This window comes from Leptodactylus fuscus, unplaced genomic scaffold (genome assembly GCF_031893055.1).
Source record: "Leptodactylus fuscus isolate aLepFus1 unplaced genomic scaffold, aLepFus1.hap2 HAP2_SCAFFOLD_1293, whole genome shotgun sequence".
In the NCBI taxonomy this organism is placed as follows: Eukaryota; Metazoa; Chordata; class Amphibia; order Anura; family Leptodactylidae; genus Leptodactylus; species Leptodactylus fuscus.
The window spans coordinates 616-18,223 of NW_027440136.1; the positions used below are offsets into that span (position 1 = coordinate 616).

The 17,608-nt window shown below is 41.8% G+C and overlaps 1 protein-coding gene across 1 annotated transcript; it reads right to left on the bottom strand.

The window, feature by feature from the left end:
* Positions 1-320: 320 nt before the first annotated feature.
* On the bottom strand, positions 321-16,878 carry LOC142187013 (secernin-1-like). Its single transcript, XM_075261422.1, has 7 exons — positions 16,720-16,878; positions 12,147-12,328; positions 10,498-10,694; positions 8,732-8,923; positions 5,354-5,519; positions 2,859-3,021; positions 321-479 (listed from the first exon to the last, which is right to left on the bottom strand). The coding sequence occupies exons 1-7, from the start codon at positions 16,876-16,878 to the stop codon at positions 321-323; spliced, it is 1,218 nt and encodes a 405-aa protein (XP_075117523.1).
* Between the last annotated feature and the right edge of the window lie 730 nt (positions 16,879-17,608).

A 17,608-nucleotide genomic window follows, 5' to 3' on the forward strand; every position in this document is an offset into this window, starting at 1 on the left:
ATCCACAGCAGAAATGTTGCATTTTTGCAAATTGCAGCATGTCAATAATACCTATGGAAACACTGGCATTTTCCATATAGGTATAATAGAAGCAGAAAGTCCACACAGGAAAGTTCAGCCCATTTGCTTGAATAGGACTGAGCTCCGATCAGGCCATGTGACTGATGAATGTAACATCACATGGCCTGCAAAAGTAGATGTGGCACCCAGGAAACACTACTGCATAACTTCAACCAGATGATCCATTCCTTATCACTAGGGCTCCTAAGGGACTTGTAGAATATTTTGCATGTTGCAATCATAAAAAGAAAAATTGTACCTCACTTGTAGAATTTTATTTCTGTATCCACACAGTCGTAGAAAAGGTCCGCTACTTCAGAAGGGTCTAGTGCATTTGGACTACTGAGTAAATCTTCCATGGCATCCAAGCCTTGTTTCTCCAGACCTAACATTGTGTTATGAAGTTGATCTCCTTCCTCCTACAGGACGCAGTAAAAAGAATAAGATTCATTTTGTTAAAGTAAAACTTCAGTAGTCACATACTTTTTTGGAGACTTGTGTCTCAAATATTGACTGAAGGTAACTGCATTACACATTACACCTACCTAAGGAAGGGAAATGCAGATCATATCCATATGAAGCCACAGTTATCAGGAAACTCAAAACTGAGCAATATGCGGTAGAGCCACAGATACAGGTCTAAAGCTGTTCATAAATACTAGACAGTCATCAACAGATATACTGGGTAGTAGCGGTGGGCCCCTGATTTTACTATTATTTTTTTTAATAGGCCATTATCTGCTGGAGTAACCCCAGCAGGTAACGGGCCCTATTTACCAACCAATTCTCACTCCTGCTCATGGCCACCGGAGCTTCTCCTTCTGAAAAGACCCCAGAGTATAATAATTATTCATGGGTGGTCCACTATAATACTGTGTTCAGGGGCCACTATGGGGCATAATAATGTGTTCAGGGGCCACTATGGGGGATAATACTAAGTGCAGGGGCCACTATGGGGTATAATACTGTGTGCAGGGACCACTATGAGGCATTCTGCCATGAGTAAGGGGCTAATGCCCTGAAACGCGTAGGCAACTAACGCCGATTCATCTATGCTTTGAGCACGTCTATTTTTTTATCATGCTGTAAGTGTTGTTTTCATATTTTTCAAGTTTTTTGCACTGGTCTTCTGTTTTTGTCAATTTATTTTAATCATGGACATTAAAAGTATATTTTAATTCTGGATACCAATTGGAGTGCCGACTTCCATTTTTTGTTTTTTCTGACTATGAGGCATAATACGGTGTGCAGGAATGCAGTTTGTAAGTGGGGTTGGGGGTTCAGGGGGCTCCCAATTTGAACTGTTCGTCTTGGGGCCCCGTCATTCCTAGTTACGCCACTGTCCACTACTCTAAACAGATGTATGTTTGGCATGTGTCCTGAACAAGGACAGAGCTGATGTCTGACACCTCTCACAGCAAATTATCTCCACTAGATCAAAAGGATCAGGCAGGAGAAGGACAATTTCATGATCCTTATCACCCACATTTCTGCCATGGGGGGGAGAGTGGAAATTAAATGGTCAACTACACAATGTCAAAATTGGTGGATTTGGCCAACATACATCTAATGTGAGAGGCTGCAAACATTTGCGGTCAATCCATCCCAATGCACGGAGGTGCAGATATGGCTTTGCAGCACTTTAGCTAGCACTGTTATCCTGCAGGGCTGTGGTCTGAAGTGCAAATCTTAAAGGGAAACCCCTACAACAGAGTTTGGCTACTCTCTAGTACTACAGCTTCCCCTCACATTCCAAAAACATGCCAGTGATAATAGCCTTAGTGTGTGGGTCTTAGATTAGGAAATTAGACTGTGTCAGGGATTGATGTGTGTGATACCAATCTTTGCACATTGCTACGGAACATGTTGGTGCAATATAAGCTGCAGGAAGTACCGTAAATTATAAATAGGTTGGCTATAGCTTTACATCTTGTCCGGGTAACACGAAGCAGCCTGATGGAGATTCAGTGACACAGGGTTAAGACGACTCAGGCACATACTGCCTGATATTGGATTATTTATAAACCTATATGACAGAAATAGCATCAGGCATCACGAGTACAGATTTATCAAGGGCTTTGCACCAATATTCTTCCATAGAACAATTCTGTCACACATATTAGACGCTTCTACCACTACTATTTAAAAAGTTTCAAAAAAATGAAAGAGAATGTGGTTCACGTGACCTCAACGTCCAAACGGCAGGTCCCCACAGATCAGAACAGGGGAATGGAAATCTCCCATTTTTGTGAATGGAGTTGCGTGACTATCACTCCATTCACTGCAAAGAAAGTGCTGGGACTGTAATCTCTCGCAGGGCCTGGACTGCTGTCAGGGAGCCTGGGCTGCAAAAATGGACAGGTATAGGGCCTGTCCTAAGTTTTGTCCTCAGGCCCATAAGCATCATATTACAGCTACATGTCCATACTCCTAGTGCCACAAAAATGTTTTTAAAATGTTTTCCACAATTTTGGCTGCCTATGTATATATTTTATACATATGCACAACCACAGACACATACTTTAGATGGATAGATCATTTACTAATTAGGGGAAGGTCATTGCTTTCCCGAGGATCACACCAGACAATGAATGAAGTATGTCCAGTGTCAGGACTCCTAGCAGCCAAACAGCGCAGCATTACCCGTAGTACGGTAGGAACCTGAAGCAGTAATATGCTGTTTCTTATATAGGGCATTACATTAAGATGACGGATCTGCTTCAGAAAAACTTAGGCCAGAAGATTATTTTTTCTCTTTTAAAAACCTACTACAAGATGGATCTAAGTATGTGACTCACCTTATCTTTATCCATTAGTGATATCGCACATTGATGGGCCTCATAGAGCTCATGCTTCCATTGGGAATGATCATGATCACAGATATTATCTCCTACACAAGACGACTGCACCATTGGAACGTCTTTTACATTGTCCACAAAAATAAAGGGTTTAAATACAGACCTTAAAAATAAAAAAAACAAGCAAATTATAAGATGAATAAAAGTGTCCGCTGTCCTATGCCCTCCACCACCCAAGCTGTTGTATAAAGTTATGTCTTGGCATCAGCTTGGGACCTTTTTGGAAATATACCGTACTTTAGTGCTACATAGCTGTGTTATATGGGCACTGGAGTATAAGAGTGCATTCACACAGAGGAATATGGTGCTGAATTTGGTGTGGAATCCGCGTCAGATTCAACGATGAAAAAAAAGCCTCCCATTGACTTCAATGGGTTGATTTTTCCGCTAGTGTTAAAAGGAATCCATTGAAGTCCATGGGAGGCTTTTTTTTCCACATGTATTTTCAGCACCAAAATGCTCATCAAAATGCTTAGGGTGTGAATAGACCCCAAGCATTATATGGCAGACACAGAGCCTGGTTTCACAACTTCTCTGTGCATTTTTTGCCCTTTTCAAGCTAAAACCAGGCAGACCCCATTATATTCTATGCTCTCCAAGGGTTTCTGGAGGCAATTACATTTTTTAAACAGATTACCGTATATACTCGAGTATAAGCCGAAGCGAATATAAGCCGAGGCCCCTAATTTTACCACAAAAAAACTGGGAAAACGTATTGACTCGAGTATAAGCCGAGGGGGGGGGGGGGGGGGAATGCAGCAGCTGCTGGAAAATTTCAAAATTAAAATGGTCGGAGTTTTTGGGTGCAGTAGTTGCTGGGTGCTGGGGAAGGGGAGGGGGTGTTTTGGTTGTCTGTCTGCCCCTTCCCTGAGCTTGAGGACTGGGTTTTTTCTTCCCCCACTTGGAATTCAGTCTGGTTGAATATAGGGTATCTGCAGTGCTCCTATTAACCCCTTCCCAATGGAACAGGAGCACTGCAGATACCCTATATTCAGTAGTCCGGGCACTGTCAGACACAGGGATACCTAATGTGTATGTGTTTCACAGTAATTCTCTACTTTTATATGTATTCTAGGGAAAGGAGGGATTTAGAACTTTTTTTTTGCACTATTTTATGGGAGATTCTATACATTGATATTGTGGCTGGTCATAGACCCCCCCCCCCCCCCCCCTCCTAAAAAAAAAAAAAAAAATTTTTTTTTTTTTTTTTTGCTGACTCGAGTATAAGCCGAGGGGGGCTTTTTCAGCACAAAAACTGGGCTGAAAAATTCGGCTTATACTCGAGTATATACGGTAGGTTTCCATTCTGACGGATATTGGGGGAGTTTATACTAATACTAGTTTTATCAAAAATGCATTTGGTGTCAGAAAACCCCTTTGAGGCTGGGACCCCACGTAGCGTAATGCCGCGATTTGGTCACAGTGAAATCTCTGCAGTATTTTACAGTCATTGTATAGTGGCTAATCTCATTCACACATTGCAGAAAAATATACACAGCGGACAGGCTACGATTTAAAAAAATGATTTTTGTAAATGGCAAATGTCAATTATACCTACAGAAATGCTGTTGTTTTCCGTATAGGTGTAATAGAAGCAGAAAGTCTGGCGGAAACTCTCTGTGAAAATTGTGATTTTGTTTCCACCGCGATCTTTCCCGCTGTGTTTTTTTTGCTGGGACCTTAGCCTAAGTTCTGTGTAGAGTGAGTGTTATGTTTTAGATCCCTTATACAGAAATGTACATACAGTCATATATTTCAGGCTCTACTGAGTCCTATATTGACACGTGGTATCCATACAAACACCATCTGTCATTTTGCTTACTTGGAATACAAATATGACTAGTATTGCAGGGTGAAAAGTCACAGCAACTAATATTCGTTTTACAATTAGCATCTTCCAAACACAGAGGTACCAAAAAAGGGATTTTTTGAACTAACTGTAAAATCCTTTTCTCCTTGTTTCATTGGGGGAGACAGCACCTTGCGCCTCCTAGTGGTCAGGTCTATACCCAAGATGCTGTGTTCCCCAGTGAAATATGCGAGAAAACATGAAATCCACAGGAATTCTGCAGCAAAACCCAAAAATTTCTTGACGAATTTCGACTCTATACATGTTTTGCTAAATAATAAGCGTGTTGTGAATCAGAAAAAATTTAGGTTGCTTTTGATCTCCCCTCCCGCATCTACTGTACTGTCATTTGCTGCAGATTTGCAGCGTTCAATCTGCAGTGTCTGAACTAAAACATAACACACAACAGTTATGAATAAATACAAAAATATAAAGCTGGACTTAAATGTCTGCATCTCGCACCATACAGAGTCAGTCTTTATGCTTTATGTTTCTTTGTCTCCCATGCAGCTGATACCAATAATGATGTGTAATATGGATGTCATACGTGACTATAGCACTATAGTAGATAGGAAACATGACTTACCTTGATGGATCTGGAGTGCCTGTGAGAAAGTGAATGCAGGGCCATTTGTCATCCTTAGGTAAGACAGATACTGCACTCGCCGCAGTTAGGAAGGTGTCCGTGTCCACACAAATCCCGCTACTTTTATTACGAAGAATATTTATCATTGATTCCACGGTCATCAGTTCTGATGGCAGAGACGGATAAAGACATCAAGGTTTATGGCTACTAAAACATTCTCATTTTTCTGCAGATTTGGTCAATATTAAAAGCCTGCACCGAATCAGGACCCAAATATGAAAAACAGAAGGCTACCGGTGAAGGTACACTTGGAATTTGCATCCTGCACAAAAGCTTTAATCCATGTAGAGATGTATTCAATGGCACAACCATTAACCAGTTATTTTAAAAGTACTCTAAGGTTTTCAAGGGTCCCATGTTTTTTTTTTTGTAGTTTTCTTTAGAAGACTATCAATAAATAGGACATGTCCTATTTATGTCCATTTTGACATCCACAGAGTCATCAGAATCATCTGAGAGAGAACCAAATACCTGTTTTTGATGGCTGGTTTTGGCTGCTAAATGGATATGGTCGTGTGAATATAGCCTAAAGTTATCTGAAGAACCTTGAACAGTTTATTTAGTCTAAGAACGGGTTCACACCTGTGCCCGATCTCCGCTTTCAGGTTTCCGTCTTCTGCTCAAGTAACTGGACAGGAGACGGAAACCAGCAGTCAGTTTTCATTCATTTGAATGGGTTTGCAAATGTCCGCATGTGAGCGTCTTCTGCTCTCCACGGCGAAACAGGTTTTGTTTTTTTTTACCAGACACAAAGTCAGACATGCAGGACTTTGTGTCCGGTTAAAAAAAAAAAAAAAAAAACTGGTTTCACCACAGAGATCAGAAGACGCTCACAGGCAGACACTGAATGCTGGGTTTCCGTCTCCTGTCAGCAGTAGACGGAAACCCACAAAGCGGAGATCGGGCACAGGTGTTAACCCATCCTGACGCTAGGTTCACACCTGCGTTCATGTCTCCGTTCTATGGTTTCCGTCTTCTGCATGGCAGAAGACGGAAACCATAGTCCGGGTCCGGCCGTGAGCGGCGGTGAGCGTTTTAGGCTCTGCGCCGCGAAACCGGATTTTTTAATCCGGACACAGAGTACTGCATGTCCGACTCTGTGTCCGGATTATAAAACCCGGTTTTGGCGGAGAGCGCAAAACGCTCACTGCCGCTCACGGCCGGACAGCTTTCTCACCCATTCAAATGAATGAGTGAGAAAGTCTCCTGCAGGCTTCAGTCTCCTGCATCTGTTTTATGCAGGAAACAGAAACCTGCAATAAGGACAGATGAACGCTGATGTGAACGAGCCCTGAGCTGTATACAAGAAACAAGATACAAGACACATCTGATAAAAAAATAAAATAAAATTACCTACCCAAAAAACACTAAACGCAGAAAACAAACTAAAAAATCCCCACAGTTCATCACTTAGTATTTTCCTTCAATTTCAAGGAAACTTGTCAGCATGAAAATGCAGTCTAATTTGCAGGCAGCATGTTATAGAGCAGGAGCTACGCAGGCTGTTATTTAGATTTTTTGTTGTTTTTTTAGTTTTTAATAGGAAAAACAGTATAAGGCCAGGGCCCCATGTAGAATAAACAAAGCGATTTTGCCGACATGTAGGTTTTTGCTGTCCGCTTGAAAAGTCGGACATCTTTGGGAACGGACAGTTAAGGACAGGCACTGACTGTAAAAGAACGCACTGCATCTCCATTTAAATCAATACAAAATGTCACGGACACAGCTAGTGTCCACTGCTAATGTCCGCGCAAGATTTTGAATGGACACTAGGAGCGGACACTAGCTGTCGGACACCGATGGTAGTGTGAACACCCCCTTAGTTCATATCAACATAATTTATTCTGTTGCTCTGATAAGTTAAAGGATCCGAGCAACAGACTAAAAATGTATATAATTCCGGATGCAGACAGAGCCCAGTTTTTCTGCATCTGTCATCATTCAATGTAATGTAATGTAAAAACAAGACGAGCTTTCTTGTGTCTTGATTGTTATCGTTTTAGACAGAAGATAAAATGGTTCATGCAGGAGTTAGTCTTCTGTAAGACAAGTAACAAGGCAGAAGAAGCTTCCATCTTGTTTTTTTTTACATTACAGTAAATAATGATGGATACATAGAGACTGTGCTCTGTATGCAGCCCTAATTATATTGGTTTTTCAGTCTGCTGTTCTGACCTTATGGCAGAACTGGGAAAACAGATTGAATTTGAGCTGATGTGAACTCATTCATACTTTTGATGTTTTCTATGCTTAGGGTGATGCAAATGGAAAGATATAAATGAATAAATGACCATTAATACTGAATTTCTTCCTACAAAACTATATATCATTCCATTCAGTTCCTCCTGCTCTATAACATACTACATGCAGATTAGATTGTATTTTCATGATAACAGATTTGTTACCATTTTTGTTTTAGGCTAAGGCCCCATGTTGCGGAAACTCGGCTTTTTTTGTTGCAGTTTTCTGAGCCAAAGCCAAAAATGGCTATAAAAAGAATGGGAACTATATAGGAAGCTCGTATACTTTTCCCTTCTGCTCAATTCACTCTTGGCTTTAGCTCAAAAAACCTCAGCAAAACCTGCAACAAAAAAAAGCTGCGTTTCCGCAAAATGAGGCCTCAGGCTTAAAGGGAGTAGATCAACACAATAATCAGTTATAAACATATAGGGGGTGATTTATCAAGACTGGCACTTTCCAAGCTAGTGTTGGTAATCCCTACCCTACTGAAATGTGCACTTAGTTTATGATGCAGTGCACACCCTCCATAGTCCATACAACTAAAGGGTCCATTCACACGGAGGAAAATGGTGAGGAATTTGATGTGGAATTTCAGCGCTGAAAAATAAGCCTCCCATTGACTTCAATGGGTTCCTTTTTCTGCTGGCCTCAATAATGGTAAATCTGACAGGGCCAATGGCCTTGCTCCTGCTATGTTCCCCTTTGAAGAAAGTGGCAAGCAAAACTTAAAAAGTGGCAATTTTCGCACAAACCAGCCTCATAATACTGTTAGACAGAATTTTGTCCATTGCCTTTCAGTGCGAGGGTCCAGGATTCCACTTTGACCATGTATTTGTATGATCTCCTTGTGTTTTCATGGCTTTCCTCCCACACTGCAAATGCATACTTATAGGGAATATACATTTTAAAATCCTAACAGTGGATATTGTCTTTAAAGTGCTGTAGAATACATTGGCACTATATAAGCAAGAGAAATAAATACTCAGATTTGTCCAGAGATGCATACAGATTTGATTTTTACATGGCTCATAAGGTATAAACCCCATTACAAATACACAACATATGAAGACTACTTACCTTCCTGATTTTCCTCCGCCTTTTTCCCCAGACAGTCGTCTCCATCTTCATGTTCTGAAAATACTTCTGAAAAGTTAAACTCTTCGTCTCCATTCCACCAACCCTGGCCTTGTGCATGGTTCTGAAGCTCCGGGTGCTCCAGATCTATATGTGTCTTCAATGATAAATGATTGCAGATATATCTTACACCATCTAGAGGGGCAGAAATGAAGGAAGAAATTACAATGAAAGCAGTTTACCTTTAACATGCTTGAAGGTATACTGTACATAGTATGCAGTGTATACTGCAGCTCTTCATGACTTGAAGGGATTCTATCATTATAAAAAACGTTATTAAAATAAAAGTACATAGGAATAGCCTTTCTAAAGGCTATTCATCTCTTACCTTTATTTTCTGTACTCCATAGAACTACAGGAGCGCACTGTGCCTGCTCACATAAGCGGCCACAAAAAAATGGCCGCCCGCATGTGAAGTCGGCTCTGGCAGAGCAGACTTGTGCAAGTGTTGAATTTTGACCCCCCACGCACCGGAAGAAGACGAAAGAAGAGGCCATTGCTAAAGAAGATGGAGGCGGCGCTGGAGAGAGTTCTCTCGCAGCATTGGGGACGCCCCCAGTGCCGCAAAAGAACTCATTTGCATACCGACAAAAAACGGGATTTCAAGCGAACGGCGGTGTGGAGAAGACATCGAAAAGTAACAGAATAGCCTTTCTTAAGGCTATTCCGATGTGTTAGTCAGAAAAAAAATGAGTTTGAATGATAAAATCCCTTTAACGTTCTTGCCCAGGTCATATTTTTTTTTTTATAATAGAGCTGTTATTGGGAATATAACAAACCAGCACTCACCTCTCCCCAGGCCTCTGTTTCTAGCAGTGGACCCAAGCTCTGAAAGAGAGGACCACCGCAGCCAATTACAGGCCTCAGTGGTCACCTCTATACACACAGCATGTCACAGCAGCCACAACCGCAGTGTAATAAAAAGTGACAAAAATTCATCTGATAATATCCATTAATATTTGTTGTGATACAGTCTGATTTTTGGGGTTTTTTGTTCTGCTTTGTGAGCATGCCCAGAAAACAGCAGACCAAAATAATGGACAGTATGTAGGGTGACCAACTGTTATCATCCGTCATTCAAAGACCAAAAAAATAAGGGACACGCAACATCCTTCATAAGTCTGTTACTTTTAACAGAGCCAAAAGTTTTGCACCTCATCCGATTTGGGTCAGGCTAGGTTCACATCTGCGTTTTCTCCCCACAGATTTAGTTTAAAATCGGTGGGGAGAAAAGTCCTGTTCCGCCAGTTTTATACTGTATAAAACTGACAAAAACCGACAGATACCTGTGGACCCCATTATAGTCTATGGGGTCTGCGGGTACCTGCTTTTTTAGCAGATGGGCTCTTAGTCTTTCGGTCCCCATGTGCACCCGAACGACAGAGAGTAGAATGCCAGCGTCAAAAATAACCAAAATAACAGACTTATGATGGATTTGGCAAATGTGAATGCAAACGAACAACATTAAGAATCCCATTTAAATGAGATTTAAAAGAAAATTTTTATTTATGTTTTTCAATTACAATGAATGAGATACTTAGCAAGTTTTTGACGGATCCATTTGTGTCCATTGTTAACATACTCTGACGGATGCCAACAATGGTGACAAACAACAGTAGTGTAAACCCCCTTAACACAGGCTGTTAGTAAGTCAGTGTAGCATTACAACAACCTGCACAATAAGATCTATTGGCCTGGACAGAACTAACCTGAGATTTTTTCAGCTGCCCAGAATTTGCCTACTGTCTCCAGGATCCATGCCTCTGCTCTGTCTACTATCAGGAAGGCACTGTGAAAACCCTGACCGCCTGCTTGGAAAATGCTCCCTCCTTGCCCATGCTCCTCTAATAAAGAGGTGATTACATCAAGAGCTTCTTTGGCACTTGTTCCCCGTTCAAGACCAAGCCTAGAAATTGAAAAACCAATGTAAATGGCAGGCTCTAATAATGTAAAAGGTTATATAGCAATTCAATTGTCCACATTCATATTATTCACAGTCCATGAAATGTAAAGCCTTAAAGCGTGATTTACTAAGACTGAGATACTAAAGGAAAGTCCGGAGTAGTATAAGCTACATCACCTAACAATGAGCAGGCTACTGGAGAATATTATGCTGGATCAGGGCCGTAACTACCGGGGTAGCAGCGAGCACAGAGCCCGGGATATTAGGGGGCCCGGCGGCAGCCACTATGGATCAGTAAGTGACGCTGTGGGCCTGCGAACCTCACAAACATGCAGTACGATCTCATCAGAAAACTGGCATATTTACAATAACGCTTACCTCCAACACATTAAAGTAGATTTATTGGAAGTAAAGTATTGTTATTTAGAAGAGATTTCCTTTCAGAAACATTGCTATTATCTGCTTGCAATACCGCCACCTGGTGTTCAAAATGTATAAGTGTTTGTATTTCACTCTATAGGGAGAGAACCACCATTTAGGTGTGTGGAGTCTTATTAAGCCATGAGCGCTCCACTGTGCAAAGGAACATGGGAAGAATATGCAAATCTGACTTCCATGATGGAGTGACGATATCCCCCCAACCCTGTCTAAGCCTCTCACCTCTGCCAGGTTAGTCCTCTCTGCGCCAAGCTGATGAGATGCAACACATCGAAACAGCTGTCCTTGGCTGAGAGACTGTACCTGGTATAATCCCAACATCATTGCAAACAAAGGCCTCTGAGAAGGTCGGCATGATGTTAAAGGGAGCGCCCTCTATTGGTTTGCTTGCCTGAGACTCTGTCTTCCGAATTACATCATGGAAGATAGTCTTGCACATTCTCAGTGAGCGCCCTCTATTGGTGTGCATTCTTGAGGCACTGGCTTCCTAATTACATCATGGAAGTCAGATTTGCATATTCTTCCCATATTTCAATCTAGTGAGGCTCTTCTAGTTACACAATGTCATTAGAACACAGTACAGCTTCTGTTGTATCCCTAGTGTAAGAAGCATGGATTTCATTTAGATGGAACACAGGTTATCTTTATCCATCTCAGAGAGAAAGCCCACATGATCAGCAGCATTTATAATAGTAAAGGGTAGACATCTTGATACAAACTCTATACAATGAGGGGAAAATAGGGTATAAACATTTCATCACTCCGTGCTGCTCCATCCTGAACAATTGTTATCTCTGTCCATGGTAAAGAGGAGAGCAGCATGGAGTGGTACGGCAGTTACCCAAATAATTTTTCCTTACTGCTTGGAGTCAGTATCAGAACGTCTACCATGTACGGTTATAAATGCTGCTGCCCATAAAGAGCTTTCTCTCTGAGAAGCAGAAGCAAGCCCATGTCCTGCCTAATCATATGATATCCCTGCTTTTTCACTAACAAATTTCTGAGCAAACCCCTCACCTGACAAGATCTGCCCCTAGTAATAAGGAGGCATCATCAGCCGCTTGCTTTGTAATGACATCCACATTACCGATGCATACTCCATAGTCATTGGCTCCCATCTCAGCGCCCCACATCCAGGCTGGTTTACTAAGTATCACGGAATGAGTCTTGGCAGCTTGGTCAATGGCAAGGTATGTACACTGGAGGAACATATAAGTATGTCAATCATTCGTAAGCTAACAAGGTCTACTTTGATCACATTTGATGATCGGTTTATCCCATTGTAGAGAGGGTTTGTATAAATCATGTTACCTATGGATTCCCTAACAGGATATCTATAAATATGTTTCGTTATACTTTCATTCAAAATACTTTCATCTACAATATACTGTATACAGCGAGCATTTCTCATGGGGTATAGAGAATACAATATATTGCTTTTGTGCTCCTATTGTTTTGCAAACAAATGACTAATATATAGGCTAAAACAAATGCAATATTGTTACTACTATACCTTTTCTTACAAGGCAACACTGAAATTGAATATAGTACCCACCAAGGAATTAATGGAAGAAAACAAAAAAGTAATGCAAACAGATGGCGCACGTGCTCAATCTGGGGTTTATATTCTCTTTTATAGGAAACGTGATGTTTTATTTGCCTTTTTTTTGTTCATCAAAGGGATTTAAGCAATAAGTAAACCTATGTAAAAGTGAACCCCTGCTTACCATGCATCTTCTTTATGTAGACTACTGTATATACTCGAGTATAAGTCGACCCGAATATAAGCCGAGGCCCCTAATCTTACCACAAAAAAATTGGGAAAACTTATTGACTCGAGTATAAGCTGAGGGGGGGGGGTGCAGCAGCTACTGGAAAATTTCAAAAATTAAAATAGTCGGAGTTTTTGGGTTCTCTGTCTGCTCCTTCCTTGAACTTGAGGACTAGGTTTATTTTTCCCCCACGTGGAATTCAGTCTGGCTGAATATAGGGTATCTACAGTGCTCCTATTAACTAGAGATGAGCGAACACTGTTCGGATCAGCCGATCCGAACAGCACGCTCCCATAGAAATGAATGGAAGCACCTATGACGCCGGCCAGCCGCCGGCAAAGTCAGCATCACAGGTGCTTCCATTCATTTCTATGGAAGCGTGCTGTTCGGATTAACCCCTTCCCGACAGAACAGGAGCACTGTAGATACCCTATATTCAGTAGACCAGGCACTTTCAGACACAGGATACCTAATGCGTTTGTGTTTCACAGTAATTTTCTACTCTTATTTGTATTCTAGGGAAGAGTGATATAGAACTTTTATTTAATTTTTTTATTTCTTTAAAGCTTTTTTTTTTTCTTCATTATTTTATGGGAGATTCTATACATTACTATTGCGGCTGGTCATAGACCCTCTCCCCCCCCCCCCCCCCAAAAAAAAAAAAAAAAAAGTTTTTCCTTTTCTTGCTTCACTCGAGTAAAAGCCGAGGGGAGCTTTTTCAGCACGAAAACTGTAATGAAAAACTCGGCTTATACTCGAGTATATATGGTATATTTAAAAGTATACACAGGACATTCACCCAGGATTTTCCACCACTGAATAGCAGTGCACCTAGTAAAATTTACATCAATCCCAAAGCTATTGTGCAATGAAATCTAGAGCACACAAGTCAACACAATTTGGTATGGTTTTTATTACTTCAGATTTTCTGAAGAAATAATGACATTTTTCCTGTGCCAAAAATCTGCAACATATCTATCTCATCTGGACATGACATTTTTTTCGTTGTTGGTCTAACAAAAATGTAAGTCTAAAGACTCACTTGTAGAGATGAGCGAACAGTGTTCTATCGAACACATGTTCGATCGGATATCAGGGTGTTCGCCATGTTCGAATCGAACACCGCGTGGTAAAGTGCGCCAAAATTCGATTCCCCTCCCACCTTCCCTGGCGCCTTTTTTGCACCAATAACAGCGCAGGGGAGGTGGGACAGGAACTACGACACCGGGGGCATTGAAAAAAATTGGAAAAAGTCATTGGCTGCCGAAATCAGGTGACCTCCATTTTAGACGAATAGTGGATTTCAAATCCGGGTCATATGAGAATGTGAACTTTGTGACTATGAGACAGGGATAGCTGTACAGGCAGGGATAGCTAGGGATAACCTTTATTTAGGGGGGAATGTTATTAAAAATAACTTTTTGGGGCTCTATCGGGTGTGTAATTATGATTTTTGTGAGATAAACTTTTTCCCATAGGGATGCATTGGCCAGCGCTGATTGGCCGAATTCCGTACTCTGGCCAATCAGCGCTGGCCAATGCACTCTATTAGCTTGATGAAGCAGAGTGTGCACAAGGGTTCAAGCGCACCCTCGGCTCTGATGTAGGAGAGCCGAGGGTGCACTTGAACCCTTGTGCACCCTCGGCTCTGCTACATCAGAGCCGAGGGTGCGCTTGAACCCTTGTGCACACTCTGCTTCATCAAGCTAATAGAATGCATTGGCCAGCGCTGATTGGCCAATGCATTCTATTAGCCTGATGAAGTAGAGCTGAATGTGTGTGCTAAGCACACTCATTCAGCACTGCTTCATCACGCCAATACAATGCATTAGCCAGTGCTGATTGGCCAGAGTACGGAATTCGGCCAATCAGCGCTGGCTCTGCTGGAGGAGGCGGAGTCTAAGGTCGGACCTGAATGGAGACTGGTGTGGAGCGATCTTAGACTCCGCCTCCTCCAGCAGAGCCAGCGCTGATTGGTCGAGTTCCGTACTCTGGCCAATCAGCACTGGCCAATGCATTTCTATGGGGAAAAGTTAGCTTGCGAAAATCGCAAACTGACAGGGATTTCCATGAAATAAAGTGACTTTTATGCCCCCAGACATGCTTCCCCTGCTGTCCCAGTGTCATTCCAGGGTGTTGGTATCATTTCCTGGGGTGTCATAGTGGACTTGGTGACCCTCCAGACACGAATTTGGGTTTCCCCCTTAACGAGTTTATGTTCCCCATAGACTATAATGGGGTTCGAAACCCATTCGAACACTCGAACAGTGAGCGGCTGTTCGAATCGAATTTCGAACCTCGAACATTTTAGTGTTCGCTCATCTCTACTCACTTGTCACAAACCTCTCAACATTGTAAGTGAAGGTACTGTATATGTCTCTATACTTATATTTGGTATACAAATCCCTATTATCAAAGGATCCTTCCTGCAAAGATACCCTCACTATTAAAGGGGTTTCCCATGAACTTAACTATATTTACATTTTTTGACAATTAAAAGTTAAACATTCTTGCAAATAAAAATTAATAAAAATGTTGCAGATATAAATTTTCTCTAACCATCTTAGGGCTCGTTCACATCTGCGCCCGATCTCCGTTCTGCAGGTTTCCGTTTCCTGCACAAAACAGAGCAGGAGACGGAAACCTGTCTTTCTCACCCATTCATTTGATGAGAAAGCTGTCCGGCCGTGAGCGGTGGTGAGCGTTTTATGCTCTCCGCCGCGAAACCTTTTTTTTTAATCCGGACACAGAGTCGAACATGCAGTACTCTGTGTCCGGATTAAAAAAAACAGTTTCGCATCGGAGAGCATAAAACGCTCACAGGCGCTCACGGCCGGACCCGGTCTATGGTTTCCGTCTTCTTGTATGCAAAAGACGGAAACCACAGAACGGAGACCAGAATGCAGGTGTGAACCTAGCGTTAGTGGTAAAGTCTTTTTATTCTAATTGGTTGTCAATGGATACAGTGGCTAGCCCTGTGTGAACTAGCCCTTAGGCCAGCAGTATATTGTCATGTATTAATAGGAGGATGGACTCACAGTATAGAGATGTAATATAACCACTTTATAAGTCATTGGTGCGGCCCCATCTGGATTATGAAGTTCAGTTCTGAGCACCAGTTCATAGGAAAGATGTCATAGAGTTGGAAAAGGTTCAATGGAGGGTCACAAAACTGGGCCATGAGGGGCCACACGGTAGCTCAGTGGTTAGCACTGCAGCCTTGCAGTGCTGGGTCCTGGTGTTCAAATCCCACCAAGGGCAAAAACCATCTGCGAGGAGTTTGTATATTCTCCCTGTGTTTGCATGGATTTCCATCCCATATTCCAAAACGACATACTGATAGGGAAAAATGTGCATTGTGAGCTCTATATGGGGCTCACAATCTACATTTAAAATAACAAAACAAAACTGGGCCATGGAGATTATGATTAAAGGAGTTACATCTGTTTAGTTTGGAGAAGAGGCGCTTAAGGGGACATATGATAAACCTGTATAAGTATATAAATGGTCCACACAAGAAATATATAAAATCCCCTAAAAAGACAAGGGGGAACCCCCTCTGTCTAGAAAAAAAAAAAAAAAAAAAAAAGGTTTAATCTCCAGATGTGACAAGGCTTCTTCACTGTAAGGGCTGTGAATCTGTGGAATAGCCTACCCAGGAGCTGGTCATAGCACTTTGGATTAGATGCCTTTTTAGCGCAAAATAGCATTGATGGTTATGGGAATGTATACGAGGTAGACTGTCAGCCCCTTTCCCATCCCGTGGTGGAACTTGATGGACATCTCTTTTTTCAATCATACTAACTATGTAACCTTACCTGAACTTTGCTTCCAGCCTCATGACTTCTGGATGGTACATATAGCACCTCTTGAACTTCATCTCTCTGACGTGCTGAGTTCTTCCCAAACAAGATATGACCTTTTGTGGTTCGGGGTGGGAGGGCAACAAAACAGTAGCTGGGAGGTGCACCAGTCATTCTATGGTAACAGCAAACAAGAAAAAGCAGGAGTAGATATTGAATGATTACAGAACAAATACAGATGATGGAGTAAAGGTACGAGTACTGGCTAAAAGTAAGAATGTGTAAACTTCAAGGCCAATGTACTACTGTATGCGATCTTTCTAGCATAGTAGGCATGCACAATTTTTATCTCCCACCATTTTAGCACTAAAATTATGACTTTTTGGCTTTTAATAGAAAAGTTGAAACTTTTGCACATGGTATTTGTCAACCAAAATTTGCAAACTGTTTGGCATTTTCTATCACCCTTGCCTTTCTTTTGCAACAATAGGAACAGCAGGGTAAGGATTAGAGATGAGCGAACAGTGTTCTATCGAACACATGTTCGATCGGATATCAGGGTGTTCGCCATGTTCGAATCGAATCGAACACCGCGTGGTAAAGTGCGCCAAAATTCGATTCCCCTCCCACCTTCCCTGGCGCCTTTTTTGCACCAATAACAGCGCAGGGGAGGTGGGACAGGAACTACGACACCGGGGGCATTGAAAAAAATTGGAAAAAGTCATTGGCTGCCGAAATCAGGTGACCTCCATTTTAGACGAATAGTGGATTTCAAATCCGGGTCATATGAGAATGTGAACTTTGTGACTATGAGACAGGGATAGCTGTACAGGCAGGGATAGCTAGGGATAACCTTTATTTAGGGGGGAATGTTATTAAAAATAACTTTTTGGGGCTCTATCGG